The sequence below is a fragment of the Lissotriton vulgaris genome, chromosome 8, assembly GCF_964263255.1.
Source record: "Lissotriton vulgaris chromosome 8, aLisVul1.2, whole genome shotgun sequence".
NCBI classification, from domain to species: domain Eukaryota; kingdom Metazoa; phylum Chordata; class Amphibia; order Caudata; family Salamandridae; genus Lissotriton; species Lissotriton vulgaris.
Window position 1 is genome coordinate 846665312 of NC_141696.1, and position 14873 is coordinate 846680184.

General features: G+C 42.8%; 1 protein-coding gene across 3 annotated transcripts in view; it reads left to right on the top strand.

The window, feature by feature from the left end:
- Positions 1 to 14873, top strand: part of LOC147698088 (acetylserotonin O-methyltransferase-like) — a 448853-nt gene that overhangs the window by 224354 nt on the left and 209626 nt on the right. Inside the window, exons 1-2 of one of the 3 annotated variants that reach the window (XM_086934765.1) lie at positions 5979 to 6408; positions 10456 to 10630. In XM_086934765.1, coding sequence (XP_086790891.1) covers positions 6010 to 6408; positions 10456 to 10630 — 574 coding nt within the window. In that variant the 5' untranslated portion in view covers positions 5979 to 6009. Of the gene's footprint in view, positions 1 to 5978; positions 6409 to 10455; positions 10631 to 14873 lie in introns of those variants that run through there. The other 2 variants (XM_086934764.1, XM_086934766.1) reach the window with 2 other exon arrangements.

Genomic DNA, 14873 nt, shown 5'->3' on the forward strand with positions numbered 1-14873 from the left:
TGAATTCTTAAAAAACTCAGATGCACATCTTATAATGCTACAAGAAACCCATTTAGAGGCAGATATCTGTAGTTCTCTCTTTAAGAATTTAAGGTGGGTCCAGGAAATAATTTGTTCCAGGCAATCCGGTACTACAAGGGGAGTCTCCATCATAATTCGAGCAAATAGAGGGATAAGTCTGAAAAAATACGAGACAGACCAATCAGGAAGATGGTTGGTAGCAGTAATACATATTCAAAACATTCCGTACACACTGGCTGCGTACTATGGTCCAAATGTTGATAACCCGGGCCCACTATCTAAGCTAGAGATAGCATTATTAGGGTCAACCGGCCCAGTAATCTTGGGAGGCGACTTTAATCTGGTCTTTGACCAAAAGCTAGATAGAACCTCTAAAGTTAAATATCACGCTCCCTCAAAATCACTCGCTACCTTAGACGCTATAATGAAGGACTTCAGTCTTTTAGATGTATGGAGGAAAAAATACAGAACCTCACTAGGGTTTACTTTCTACAGCAAGAAATATAAGAATTACTCTAGGATTGATCACTTTTTAGTTGATCAGCACTTTCTCACAGACATCAATTACCTTTCCTTTACACCGACAGGGATGTCAGATCATGCAGTACTGGAAATGGTAATTGTATTGAACTTAACTCCTTTAAAAACAAGATGGACCCTGGAGAGATCACTCTTATTAGATAATCAAGTGAAAATAGAAGTTAAAGATAAAACTGCAGAATTTTTCACAATAAATTCAGGTACCTCTACCCCCAGGTAGTATGGGAGGCATATAAGGCCTTTCTGATAGGAGTCTTAGGCTCTTTAATGACTTATAAGAGAAAGAGTATGAAAGCAAAAAGAAGGGATGACCTGGCGGCAATAATAAGAAAGGATCTTGAGTTACAAAAGGCAATCTTAACTAACTCCAGGAGAGTTCACTTGATAATGAAGGAACTCACTGAATTACAACTTCAGCTTAAAGTCTCGGATGAGAAAATTCTTAAAGAAAAGTGGGAGACCAGTAGATTAAAGAATTTCGAATACGGAGAAAAATGCGGAGCCCTTTTAGCTTGGAAATCTAGAGAAGAGAGAACGAGAAACAGTATTAAAGCCCTATTACAAAGGCAGACAGGAGACTTGATAGAGACAGATGCTGAGATTAGAGAGGAAGCGAGGTCCTTTATGAGAAGCCTCTACACGGAAGATAAAGACCCCAAGGGGGATGACATAGAAACCTGGTTGCTATCAAAAAATGTACCTCAAATGTCCGAACTGGATAAGACATACCTGGAAAGTGAGATTACAGAAGGGGAAATACTAAACCAATTGAAGAGAATGAAACAGGGAAAAGCTGCAGGTTCAGATGGGCTGCCCATAGAGATTTATATGGACAATAAAGATCAGTTATCACCTACACTCAGGGCACTTTTTAACCTCTTATTAATTCAAGGTTACTGTGTTCCCCCTTCTTGGGCTGAAGCCACTATAACGCTCATAGTAAAACCTAATAAAGATCCAAAGAGAATAGAGTTGTACAGACCAATTTCACTGTTAAATACAGATATGAAGATCTATTCCGGAATTTTAGCTACCAGATTATCGAAGATTATAAAATCTATAATCCACCCTGATCAAAGAGGTTTTATTCCAGGGAGACAGCTAAACGAATTAACATTCCAAGTGATAGGGGCCATAGATTATGCCAACGATAAAAACCTCCTGTTGGCCTTGGTTGCGATACATGCGGCTAAGGCCTTTGATCAGGTCAACTGGAAGTATTTATGGGCTACAAAGTTGGCATTTGGGTTCCCCCTAATTTTCATTAAGGCGGTCAAATCGTTGTATCATAATCCAAAGGCAAAAGTTTTAGTTAACGGAATACTATCTGATTGGTTTGACGTATCCCGAGGTACTAGACAGGGTTGCCCTTTATCCCCTCTTTTGTTTGATGTTTACATGGAGCCTTTTGTTTGCGGAATCAGAGATGACAATATAATTCAACCTTTTAAGCTTGGTAATATGTCATTAAAAACTGCTCTGTATGCAGATGACCTCCTCTTGTATACCTCTAATCACTCAGTGGCAATTCCCAGGCTATTTTCTCTATCGGAAGAATTTGGAAAATTGTCAGGCTATCAGATTAATAAGGAAAAAACTGAGATAATGGGTTGGAATAACAACATACACATACAGGGCGTAAAACACAAAATGCGATACTTGGGAATTTATTTAACTCAAGCGCTAAAGAACATACCATCATTTAGTTGGCAGACTGTGGTCAAAGACATTAATAAAACTTTAACAAGATGGGGGAACGTGCCTCTAAATATTTATGGCCGTGTTAACCTTATTAAAATGACTATTCTTCCCAAATTGACTTTTCTATATAATTGCATCCCTTTATCATTTTCTTCAAAAGATATCAATATTCTACAGGGTAAGATTGGATCATTCATATGGGCTTGTAAGTCATCTAGAATAGCATGGAAAAAATTGAGAAGGGGTTTAAAAATTGGAGGTTTAGCCCTTCCAGACCTACTATCATACTGTCATGCGTTTCACTTTAAAAACTTTAGGCTACTTGCGACCACGTTAGACGCATCATCACAGGGCCGCTTGTTTCAGGCTTTATTAAACGATTTACCTTATGACCATGATTACTTTTTATTCAAGTTCGGAGACCAGAATTTTTTTAAAAAAATTTGCCTTAAGATACTTCAGACTGCACTTAGAAACTGGGGGTTTATTCGGAAGGTTTTTAATATTCCTTACTATCATACACACACTCCAATCTGGGATTCCCCGGGTACGCCCCTATGTCTCCAAGATCAGCTTTCACAACCCTTGAAAATAGCTGGACTACAAAAGTGGGGAGATCTATGGGTAGATTCAGGCCTTATGGATTGGAACTCTTTAACACAACTCACAAATGGACACTTGACTAGGTTTAAATATTACCAATTATCAGCTTGGTGGTCAAGTCAGAACCTGCAGCGGGAAAAAGACTCAGCTATTCTTGATGCAGTTTGTAGAGGGGGGAAATGGATAAAAGAAGTATCGTTTTGGTATAAGTTGATTATTAATGATGAGGAGAACAAACTATACTCGGAGGTGATAAAATTATGGGAAAATAGTATAGCTGAACTTCCAGAAGAAGTTAGCAAAATATGGTTAGATTCCTTTTCACTTTCCCAGAGGTTAATTAAACCAGCCAATTTAAGACGTAATCATCTATTCACAGTTTACAGAGTATATTGGACCCCGGCCAAATTGCATAAGATAACGCAAAATAATTATTACTGTCCCCGATGTAACCACATTGCAGCTGACGATATCCATGTTTTTCTGGACTGTCCAGCAATTCAGGACTATTGGAGAGCGATAGTTGATTTTTTAGGCGAGGTATTGTCAACAACTATTATATGTTCACCTAGACTTGTTTTTTTCGGTTTATTGAAAGACTATAACATTAATAGTTTTGATACTCAGTTTATTTTCTATGTAGTAGCCATTGCTAGGAGACAAATTTGCATGGAGTGGAAGTCAACAGTTCCCCCCAGATTTGCAGTATGTTTAAAATATATAATTGAAGTATGCAAGATGGACATGGTTGAACGCAACGAGAATACTGAGAATGTCTGGTCTAAATTGGTGGTCTGGTTAAACAAGTAAATGGTCCGATGATTATGCCAGAGGTTGTGTCGGCCCTGTCCTCCCCCTGGTTTAAGGCTTTCCAACATTGGCTAGGGGGAGTAGGATAAGGAAAACAACCTACCTCTGGGACATCCCTGTTTGCTATGATACTGTCTCCAGGGCGGACTCGAAAATGTCAGTATAAGAGGCAACAGCGAGACCCATCTAGAGCATACAAATTCTGGTGGCATATATGAGGACAAAAAGAAAAAAAAAATCATCCCAGTTCAAGGATCTGGGCCTATATCCATCGTTTTTTTGCTCTCCACACCACCATGGGTTGGACACTGGCTATATGCAAATCAGCTCTGACCCTGTGCCTCATGGGAACAGCCCAGACCGGGATGCTTGATTCCGGTCTGGGAAAGACATGGCTTGGTAGTTCGGACTGGACTGTTCCCATGAGGCACAGGGTCAAAGCTGATTTGCATATAGCCAGTGTCTAACCCAGGGTGGTGTGGAGTGCAAAAAAACGATGTATGACATTGTTCTACATTCTGTCGATCAACTGTGTTTTTTGCAATCAACAATTTCAAGGCATAGCCATTAACTCTATTCATTGCCAGATTCTGTGGGGCGTGAATAAGGTTATGCTCATGGTTTGTTTGTTGTGTTAATTGTGTCAGGGAAATGCTCTGTAGAAAGTGACTGCTCAAAATAATTTCATGAGGTTCAAATGATTTCACTCTGGTCACATATCTATTTGAAATTAAGATTTACAGGTACATGCATCAAAATCGAAAATAGCGATTCCTAATTTGCGAATAATAAGGAATCACAATTTAGACATCGCTATCTGCAATGCATGAAGCCGTTTGCACAAATTTACCGATTCGCTAATCAGAATTGCGAGTTCCCACTAGAGACGCGCCAAATCCAAAAACTACCAATTGAGAATTCGCATTTAGCAATGTCGTAAATAGCAAAATCGCAATTTGTGAAATCACAAAAAGCGTGTCGCTTTAGAAGCATGCTGATGACATCACAACCAGGAAGTCAACCAGCCCATGCTTCATTCAGTGCCCAGAGGAGGTGAGAGGAGGAAGCAGAGTACTGGAGCTGAGCTGAGACTACACCCAAGTCTGTTTCCAGTAACTATCTGTGCACCAGGATGGAAATGTCAACATCAGGGGATAGTGCCACACCCAAAAAGAAGCTGAATTTCAGCAAGAGAGAACTGGAGAATCCCATTGAGGAGGTGTCCAAAAGCCATTACAAGCTATTTAGAAAAATGTCACTCAAAGTGCCAGAGGCAGAAACAAAAGGACATGGCTGCGCATAAACAGCAAGGTAAATGCTGTGGGTGTCACACACCGCAGCATAGGTGAACTGAAAAAAAGTGGATCGACCTGCGTAGCCGTGCAAAGGAATGTATTGTCGATAAGCTGAAGGAGGCAAGGGGCACAGGAGGGGGTCCATCTAGTGTACCCAACAATACATCCCTGGAGGACCTGGTGGAGGTAACAATTCAGCCTGAGGAGGTGGTGGGAAAGACCCAGCTGGACACATCCGGCGGGCCAAGTACCTCACAAGGTAAGATGCATGCAACCATACACTTCTACATAATGTTCAAATGTGCACATACAGCCAGGCCAACCCCAGTGTACCGGTCAGACTCCAGTCCACATGTTCTTTCATACATCCAATGCATTATGGGAGTTGTAGGCATGTCAGTCAAGTGGGCATGCCAACCCAACAATGGCAAGCAAAACACGCCAGCACTGCGTGGCAGTCAGTGATTGCAATCAATGGTTTAATGTGAGCCAAATATGCATAATGTAATACAATAGTAAGATGAACACAAATTAACATTGCACTGTTTCACATCACAGATGCAGCTGAGTTAGACTCGGAAGACAGTGATTGCCTACACATCTCCGAGACACCTGCTGAGACTGATGTGGAAACTCCAGTTGCCCCAGCATGCACACCACCCGCACCCACCAAACACAGGGCCCAAATCCCTACCCTGCAGCCCATGGAATCAGAGCTGGCTCTTGCACCCACTCTAGAGACCAGCCAGCCTCAAGTGACCACACCACCTACAACACAGGCTCAGGTCCAACGTGGATGGAGGCACAGTTCAAGGCCTACATTGCTGGTCAGGAAGATCAGGGGCCAAATGAGTTTTGTGGCGTTGAGTCACAGATGTTGCCCATGCAGCGCCTGCAAGCAAGAAACATGGGCTCAATACTGCTGCAAATATCTAAACCTGCTGAGAACATCAGCCTAATGACAGACAGTGGGCCTGAACGGACCACCAGGGCAATGCTTGTGGGCCAAAGCACAAAGAGGAGAAGGCATCACCAGAGAATGATGTGCATTTCAGCCTATACTAAGTCCAATAACAAGCTCTGCAATACCACTGCACTGCTGGCACGTCCCTCTATGGCCATGGAAATTGATCTAAGCCATTACTGGGTGGATGTTGCCATGGCCCTAGGACAAGTGACCATTGCCGTGGAACAGATCCAGGCCGGTACTGTTGGTGGCAGCAACTTGACAGGGGAGGAGGGCAGTAAGGCGGCATCCAGTCTTAGCAGCCTGTCAGTGCCAGTGACCACTGCCAGTAGGCACAGTTTGCGCAGCTCAACACCTTCTGTTGCACATCAGGATGATATGGCCAATGCAGGCGAAAGGCGTCTGGGGTGCGTGGCAGGAAGTGCTAGCCAGGCATGTCCTCCTTTGTTTGGCTATGGTGATGTAACCATGGTAAGTGATTGAAATCCAGGGTGTAGAATTTCTCATTTAACGCTATTCTTCTATGCAGTCACTTTTATAATTTGCAAAAATCTCTGTATGGCTACACATTGATACATGGGCTCATGTCAATAAATACTTTTATGTTCGCCATTTAGGTGTTATGGCTCATGATTGCCTACTTCAGAAATAATGTTAGGTGATGTCTGTATGTCTCCTTTGCCCTTCTGCTGAGTTTGTCGCATGCGCTTGTCAGAGTTGTGCAGGTAGTTGGTTGTCCCCATCAGACTCACTGTCAGACATCTCAATGTTTATGCCTCTTCTGGTGGCAATATTGTGCAACATGGCACATGCAGCCACGATCCGGCAGCAGGTCTCTGGACAGTACTGCAATGCTCCACCAGTTTTGTGTAGAAAGCGAAAACGACTTTTCAGTAGTCCAAATGGGCGTTCAATCACATTCCTTCTGCTGATGTATGCAGCATTGTACCTCTGCTCATGTGGTGTGGCTGGGTTAAAGTATGGTGTCAAAATGTAGTTCTGCACAGCGTATGCGCTGTCACCTACAGGGTGGAAAGCAAAGGGTTAGCCACCGTTATGCATTGACACTTGTTTGTTTAATGTTGCGAATAGGTATATGTGTGTACCAAGTAGATGTCCTTCGTCAAATTCACCCCTGAGCAGACACATGTCGATGCCACTGTGTCGGAATATATAGGAGTAATGGGTGCTTCCAGGGAATTGTGCTGCAATGTCCGTTATGATATGCTTTGCATTGCACACTACTTGCAAATTGATTGAGTGATAGGATTTCCTGTTCCTGAAGATGTATTCATTCACTGCTGGGGGACTAATAGGGACATGTGTACAGTCTATGCAGCCGATCACACTAGGGAATTGTGCTACCTGGTAGAAGTCCAGTTTTGTCTTATTAAAATCCTGTGGAGTAGTGGGGAAGGAGATGTGGGTGTGGATCCTTGTCATCATGGCATCAAGTAAGGTTTTGAAGAAGCGTGAACGTGAGCTTTGTGATACTCCTCCAGCTGCAGCTACTAACCCCTGGAAACTGGCTAAGGCAAGTGGGTGCAGGCAACATAGGACCTGAACATGTGCGGGGATAGCATTGGTCCTATGGTCTGGCGCTGCATTAGGGGTTCCAATTCTGCTATTAGGTGCATGATCATTGCAACGTTCAGCCTGTACTTATCATACATTTCATCCTCTGTTTGTCCCAGCAATGTGATGCACACTCTGAAAATCCTCTCTTGTATTCGCCTTCTGGGCTGGGCTGCTGCATGGATCCTCATCATCCTCACCATCACGTAAAGAGCTGCCATTGTGAAAGGCTTCAGGGGCCTTCTGAGTCAGTTCAAAAGAGTTTTTGATTGGTAGCACCTGTGCATTTTTTTTAACTTTACCACCTGATTGTGATTCCCCTTATTCTGCACTTGCTATTTAGCGATTTTCCAGGAAATCATTAATTGCAAGTTTACATGCATTGGATTGCGGTTCTTTTATTGCGAATCGCTATTTGCGGTGGCTGTTGGGAGATTCGCTATTAAGGATTCGCATAATTGGTTCTTGCAAAGTTTGCGAGTCCTTATTTTTGCGAAACAGTGGTTTTTTGGTAATTGGGATCCTGCATTCGAAAGTGTTGGTTTGCGTTCGTAAACAACCTTTTTTTGCAAATCGCAATTTTTGCGAGGCATTTTTTGCCTGATGCATGTGCCTGATAATCTATAATAGTAGAGCATCCTCTTCAATTAAAAGTGCATGTAAAGGGAGCAGGCTTGGTGTTTATTTCATTCGCAAAACCCAGATCATGACCACATACCATCTCATTTAGAACTTCCCTGTAGTGCAAATGTGGGTAATGGGTTTCACTTTCCCCTCCTCATTCATAATATCACATACATCCTTACCATTATTTGGGCACACTACTATATTAAAATTGCCCCTCCCCAAATAATAAACACGTCCCCCTTCCCTTCACTTTGCACCGATTTCAAAGCATTGTCCAATTTTTCCACAATTCTCCCAAACTGGTCCGATTGGGCATTGTTATGAAAATTTGCCAACGCGACTTTAGGCTTTTTTTCAACATACTATAGCAACACTTGCTAATATATTTCCTCGTATTACAATTCTATTTTCCTGACATTTAACCTGTTAGATATATAAATGGCTAGACCCCCTAAGCCCTCCCGTGTTTCCCTGCCACAGCTACCATGTGATATGTTCGATTCCCATTCATGTGAATAGCCTCCCTTAGCCATGTCCCTTGAAAACACATAATGGAAAACTCTGATATAAGATCATACCACGGTGGATTACCTAACTTTGTTTTTGGTCCTGGTATGTTCCAATAAACCAATTTTGTTTGATTAGCTACTATACTACATGATCCTTTTGGCATAATTACATCAACAGTTTGTATGATAGGGACAGTCAATAGTATCTGTGATTGACTATTTTCTGGATTCGGTACACTGATCTCTGCCATTTGATCGGTTTTGGGTACCACCTTGGGCATCTCAGGTAATGCTGAGAGTTCGGCTGCTGTCGGAAATAATTCTTGGAAGCTACTTGGCTCTATATAAGTTTGCAAAGGCTATTGGGATTTGGTTTCTTAGAGAAATCATCAAATATATTTTCCCCATAGACTATTTCTAAAGGGGAGCATAGAAGGTGTTAGCAAAAGGTCGAACTTCAGTAGTTGTTTTAGGAAGTAGAGTGTTCAGCATGAAGCTTACACTCAGAGAAGCCCAGCAGAAAGAGCAATCTGTTCCCTCTCGAAGTCAGGATTGAGTCTGTCTAACTAACTATGAAACAACAATTAAAAAGACAGTCAACGGCTTCTGAAACATCAATATCTAATTTCAACCACCGAGAACCAATCAGGTAACTTCACATGAGGGAAGTCAATATACTTCCTAAGATTTCCATCTCTAGATAATTAGGTTGAAAGCTGCTTCCTCCTGGTCATCAGCTCCTTCCAATTGTTGCCAACTTTCTCCTCCCCGGCCTCACTATCAGCCATCTAATGCATACAATAAGCCTTTCACTAGCTAATGAGACACATGATTTTGCACCTGCAAAGAAGAGTAATCAGCATGCTGGCAATGTGAAGGCAAGCAATTTCAACTAAGGGCTAATGTCATGTTAAATCAAATAGATAATCAAATGGATGCACGGTACAGCAGTATAAGTCAATGGAAGCAAGTAATCAATAATGAACGTAAATATGCAGTGAACACAATGACATCATCCTATTGATCACCTTAATATGCTTGTATATACACTCTTAGTGACTACAATGTTTACATACTATATAATTTAGTTAAATGCGTCACACATGTTAAAGAGATTAAACCACAAATGTATAAACATGACATATATATGGTGGAGGCTACATTAGGCTGGTCCAACAACTTATGTGAAAAAAAGTTATGGAGGACAAAATGCAAACTTCCCCCATATAACTAATAAAAACGGGCTCCGCACTTGGGTGAAAAAGCCTCAGCAGTTTAGGGGTTAACTTTTACCTTTCAGCTAGTCAAGCACAAACAGACACAGGTGGTATGGCCGTTGTGCTTTTAATGCTAGAAACATCTAAAACCTTCAAAATGTATATCGCTGGTTTTCTACATCAGATTTTTGTTAGTTTGTTTATCATTTGTTAATTAAAATGTTCTGTTTTTTATAAATTGGAATGGGATTTTTATTGTGTTGTGTTTTCTACTTTTTACCTTTCCTACTGATAAATGCTTTAGAGATCTCTCTTAAATGAAGCCTGTCTGCTCTGTGTATGCTCTGTGTTACAGCTGCCAAGGGTTGAGCTCATGTTTAAATTATTGTGACCTAACTAGACCTGGTAAGGAAGAGAGCCATTATCACTTGAAGAGACTACCATCCACATCACCTACAAATTCACTTTCTACAACAGTCATTAAGCAATAGAATCATTTAGAGCGCGAAGAGTCTTTACTTACTAGGCAATCCATTCAACAACTATTAGTTAAACTGTCTCTTGAAGATTTATTTGTTATTTTTCCTCAGGTAATGTTCACTGCGTGTGAATTGGGCATCTTTGACCTGCTACAGGAATCTGGTAACCCCCTGTCCTCTGCCACCATTGCTGAACATCTGCATGCCAGTGCCGATGGAATGGAAAGGTTACTCTGCGCATGTGTGGGATTAAAGCTCCTAGAAACTGAGATGAGCAATACGGAAGGTAATTTTGTAAAGAGCCGCACATTATGCAAGCCATGCACTGTGATACAATTGAAGTAGTAATATCGAAGTATCAAAAGCAGAAAATATTTAGGGGCAGATTTATGTTAACTGGCGCATCCCCAGGGAAGCGCCAGTTAACATGCGCCACAGTGCGCCACAGCTCCGCCAGCCATGGTGCGCCGCATTTATAATGCGGCGCACCATGGTGCAAAAACGGCACAGATGCGTGACGCATCTGTGCCGGAAATGTGGCGCATTGCTGGAGTTGCGTCGCAAGCGCGACGCAGCTCCAGCAAGGCTCGGGGGTGCCCCATTTTAACAATGCTGCCTCAAGACCTACGCCTGCTTCAAGCAGGCGCAGGCTTTTGACGCAGCATTGGCTTAAAAGTGACTGAGTGAAATCTCATAGATTTCACTCAGCCACTTTTGCGAGGCGCACCTGCCCCGGAACGCCCACCCTGCGCCGGAACGCCCACAAGCGGCGCAGGGCTTTACAACGTGACGCATCTGCCTAGATGCGTCACGTTGTAAATCGTTCGTAGGGATGCGCCACGTTTACGCCGCCTTGCGTGACGCAACAGCGGCGTAATCGGCCAATTGCTAGACTCCCCCTCCCGGCCAAAATAATAGAAGGTCACCTGAATGCCCAACTTAGTTCCTTCCTAAAATCAGCAGATGTTCTTGATTCCTCCCAACACGGATTTCGGGAAGAGCACAGCACGGAATCCGCCCTGATTAAATCCATGGAAGATATCAGGCTGGTAATGGATGCAGGGGGCAGAGCGGCCCTGATCTTATTGGATCTTTCTGCGGCCTTCGATACGGTCCACCATAAATTACTGGTGGACCGGTTGAGGGCCTGTGGAATTCAGAGAAAGGCTCTAAAAATTCTTCAAGCCTTCCTATCTGATAGATCCCAGACAGTGGCACTGGGCAGCTACGAATCACGCCCTTTTGTACTTCCATGTGGTGTCCCCCAGGGGTCCTCTTTGAGCCCAACCCTTTTCAATGTGTATGTCTCTACCCTCGCCCCGGTAATTCGATCTTTCGGCTTTCAACTTACGGCATACGCCGATGACACACAGATTGTGGTGTCCCTTCTTCCCGGCAACACACAAAACACCGCGGACAGATTTAGAAACTGCATGTCCGAAGTAGGCCGCTGGATGGCTCAAAGTTGTCTTAAGCTAAACTCCTCAAAGACCGAGGTCCTGCTCTTTGGTGCCAAAGATAACTTCTGGTCCCCGAGATGGTGGCCCGACGAAATGGGACCTCTCCCAGAGCCGGTGGACAAAGTGAAGAACCTCGGGATTCTGGTGGATTCCACCCTGACCTTCAAATCCCAGGTGAACGCCCTCTCCTCCTCCCTTCACTTTACACTCAAAACTATCAGAAAAATTCTACCATATCTGGAGAAGAAATATAGGAAAACAATTGTCACAGGTCTAGTGCTTTCACGCCTAGACTACTGCAACAGTCTGATGCTAAACGCCCAGCAGTGCGTTCTCAACAAACTTCAATTACTGCAAAATGCAGCCGCCCGCCTTATCACTGACACACCCAAATTCTCCTCGGTATCTCAAGATTTGGTAAAACTACATTGGCTACCCATCCGTAAAAGAATCATTTTCAAGGCGGTATGCATGGTTTTCAAAGCCCTCCACGATACAGGCCCCAGGCACCTGAAATCTCTTTTCCACTGGCACAAACCAGCTAGAACTCTGAGGTCAGGACAACTGGCCCTGGCCACAGTCCCCAGAACAAAAAAAGCTCGCTGGGGCGGTAGGAGCTTCTCTCTTGGAGCGGCAGAGGCCTGGAACAAACTCCCACTTGGGCTCAGACAGACTCAGAACCTGATGGTCTTTAGAAGAGGACTTAAAACTTGGCTCTTCACTCTGTAAGCACGCTTCTTCACACCAGCCTATCCTTCCAGCGCCAGGACACCTCCGGGTAACAGAGCGCTCTACAAATGTGTAAAATAAATAAATAAATAAATAAGTAAACGTGGCGCAAGGGCCTCATAAATCTGCCCCATAATTTTATAGGATGTTATAATTTATTAAATTCTTTCTTGTATGCTTTGAAATATACAATCTACAAGATGACGATGGTCTCCAATGTCTGTACTAAAGACCTAAAAATAAAGGTGGAAAAAGTGATGGCAGTAGGTGTTTTCACACCCGGTTTCCATTATGTCACGCTGATATATGCACCTCTCATTGGCGATTCTGTCTACAGTAAATATATTTCTCTTCTGCATCCCCATCCGTTCGTTGCCTTCTTTTCAGTGACAACCTCAATGTAACAATCTACAGCTGCATATCTGTTCAGTTATTGGTCTCTTTGGTATAGTCATAGATGAGCAGCACTGCCATTCAATGACTTCAGATCTCGCTTTAGTAGTCATATATGTCACATTTTTGATTGGCAGATTGCCCCATGTAATCAGCACAACGTCTTGGTTTTTCTTTTTTACAAATTGTTATTATAAATTGTTTTGGTCCTTTTATGTTCAAGGAAGCAAACAGACTTGAACTTCTAAAATGCACTGGTCTGTTAAATGCTAAACCTGGACAATAAACAATGGGCCCGATTCACAAAGGTAAACTGAGGCAAAAGTCTACGGTAACTTTACGACTTTTGATATTCACAACGTGCATTTACGAGTAGAAAAGTTAGACTTTTGTCTCAGTTTAATTTAAGTTTTAATCTTAAGTTTAATTGAGACAAAAATTCTAGTCTCAGTTAAACCTAAGATCAAAACTTAAGTTAAACTAAGACAAAAGTCTAACTTTTCTAATCGCGAATGCACTTTGTGAATATCGAAAGTCGTTAAGTTAGACTTTTGCTTCAGTTTACCTTTTTGAATCAGACCCACAGGGCCTAATTTATGAGGTTTTGCCGTAGGGAAGCGCAGCCGGCCTTCCTGCTATGCTTCCCTACGGCAAAATAAAGGGGCAGGAATGCGCCGTATGTAATGTAAAACACATTTCTATAGCGCTACTACCACTCCAAGGAGCATCTTGGCGCTCAATACCAGCCCAGATGGAATATGTTTGTTAGTTGAAGCTTTCAATTTTTATCACTTTATAGTTTTTCACTTCTTGATAATTAGCAGAAGCTTTATATAATTCTTGCTTGTTTGGTCCTGAAGAATGCCCCGATACTCATAGATGCTTGAGAGGGCAGAAACATGTCGACCTAATTCCATTGCTGAACATTTGATAATCTCAAATGGTAGCATACTGCTTTTTAAACATGACAAGGGCACTCTATTAATTTTTAAACACACATTTTTCGTATCATTTTGCGCTGCACTTTTTCTTCTTCCTTAGAAACCCTCTTCACATAGCATGAATATATGCCTTTGGGTTCTATGTTGCACTCTGTGGAGACATCAGCCATCCTCTAAACCTTCAATCAACTAAGGACATTCCAGTCAATTCCTGAGACTGAGATTCCTAGCGAGAGGAGGTCAGACCCAAATGATGAAACCTCACAATCTGTGAATGATGGGTTCTGAGAAAAGAGCTTCCCCTCTCTATCAGAGTTGGTTGATGTCCTAACTTTTCTACCTGTTGACATATTTCTATCTCTGCCTCTCATTTTTCACCTTCTAGCCTAGACCCGAGGTGTTGCATGGTATTTTTAGCTATGTGTGTGACCAGGGATTGATACATTTTAGATATCTTATGGTCCTGCATATCACCCATGAAAACTTTCACCTCCACCGGGCTGGAGTTGGCAAGCTCCTCAAAACCCGCCAAGCTAGGGAAAATAGCATGTTGAAATTGCAAATATTAAGAAAATTGGGTCCGCAGCATTTGAAAGTCTTTATGCAAGTCCCAGAACGACTTCAAAACAGGCCCCCGCAAAACAACCCACAAGGTGAAGATCCCAATTGAGTCCCAATCACGGAATCCAGGCAAGGCTGCCAACTGCGGCAGGTGTCCATTTTGCCACATCGGGGTTTCCTGGGTCAAGCGGTTCCACCAACCCATCCTCTTCAATGCCTGCCTCCAGATCTGAAAAACAAGCTGTGTGGCAACCAGCAAAGAATGCCACAAATGCGCAGAATATAGGAGCGTGTGCAGCGAGTGATCACCTATCAATTCCCGTTCTACAGCATACACTGGGTCCAACCTATCCCCATACCACCATTCATTAAGGACCAATAAGTGTGAAGCCATATAGTATGAAAGAATGTCAGATGTCGCAAGTCCCCCACAATATGTGGACTG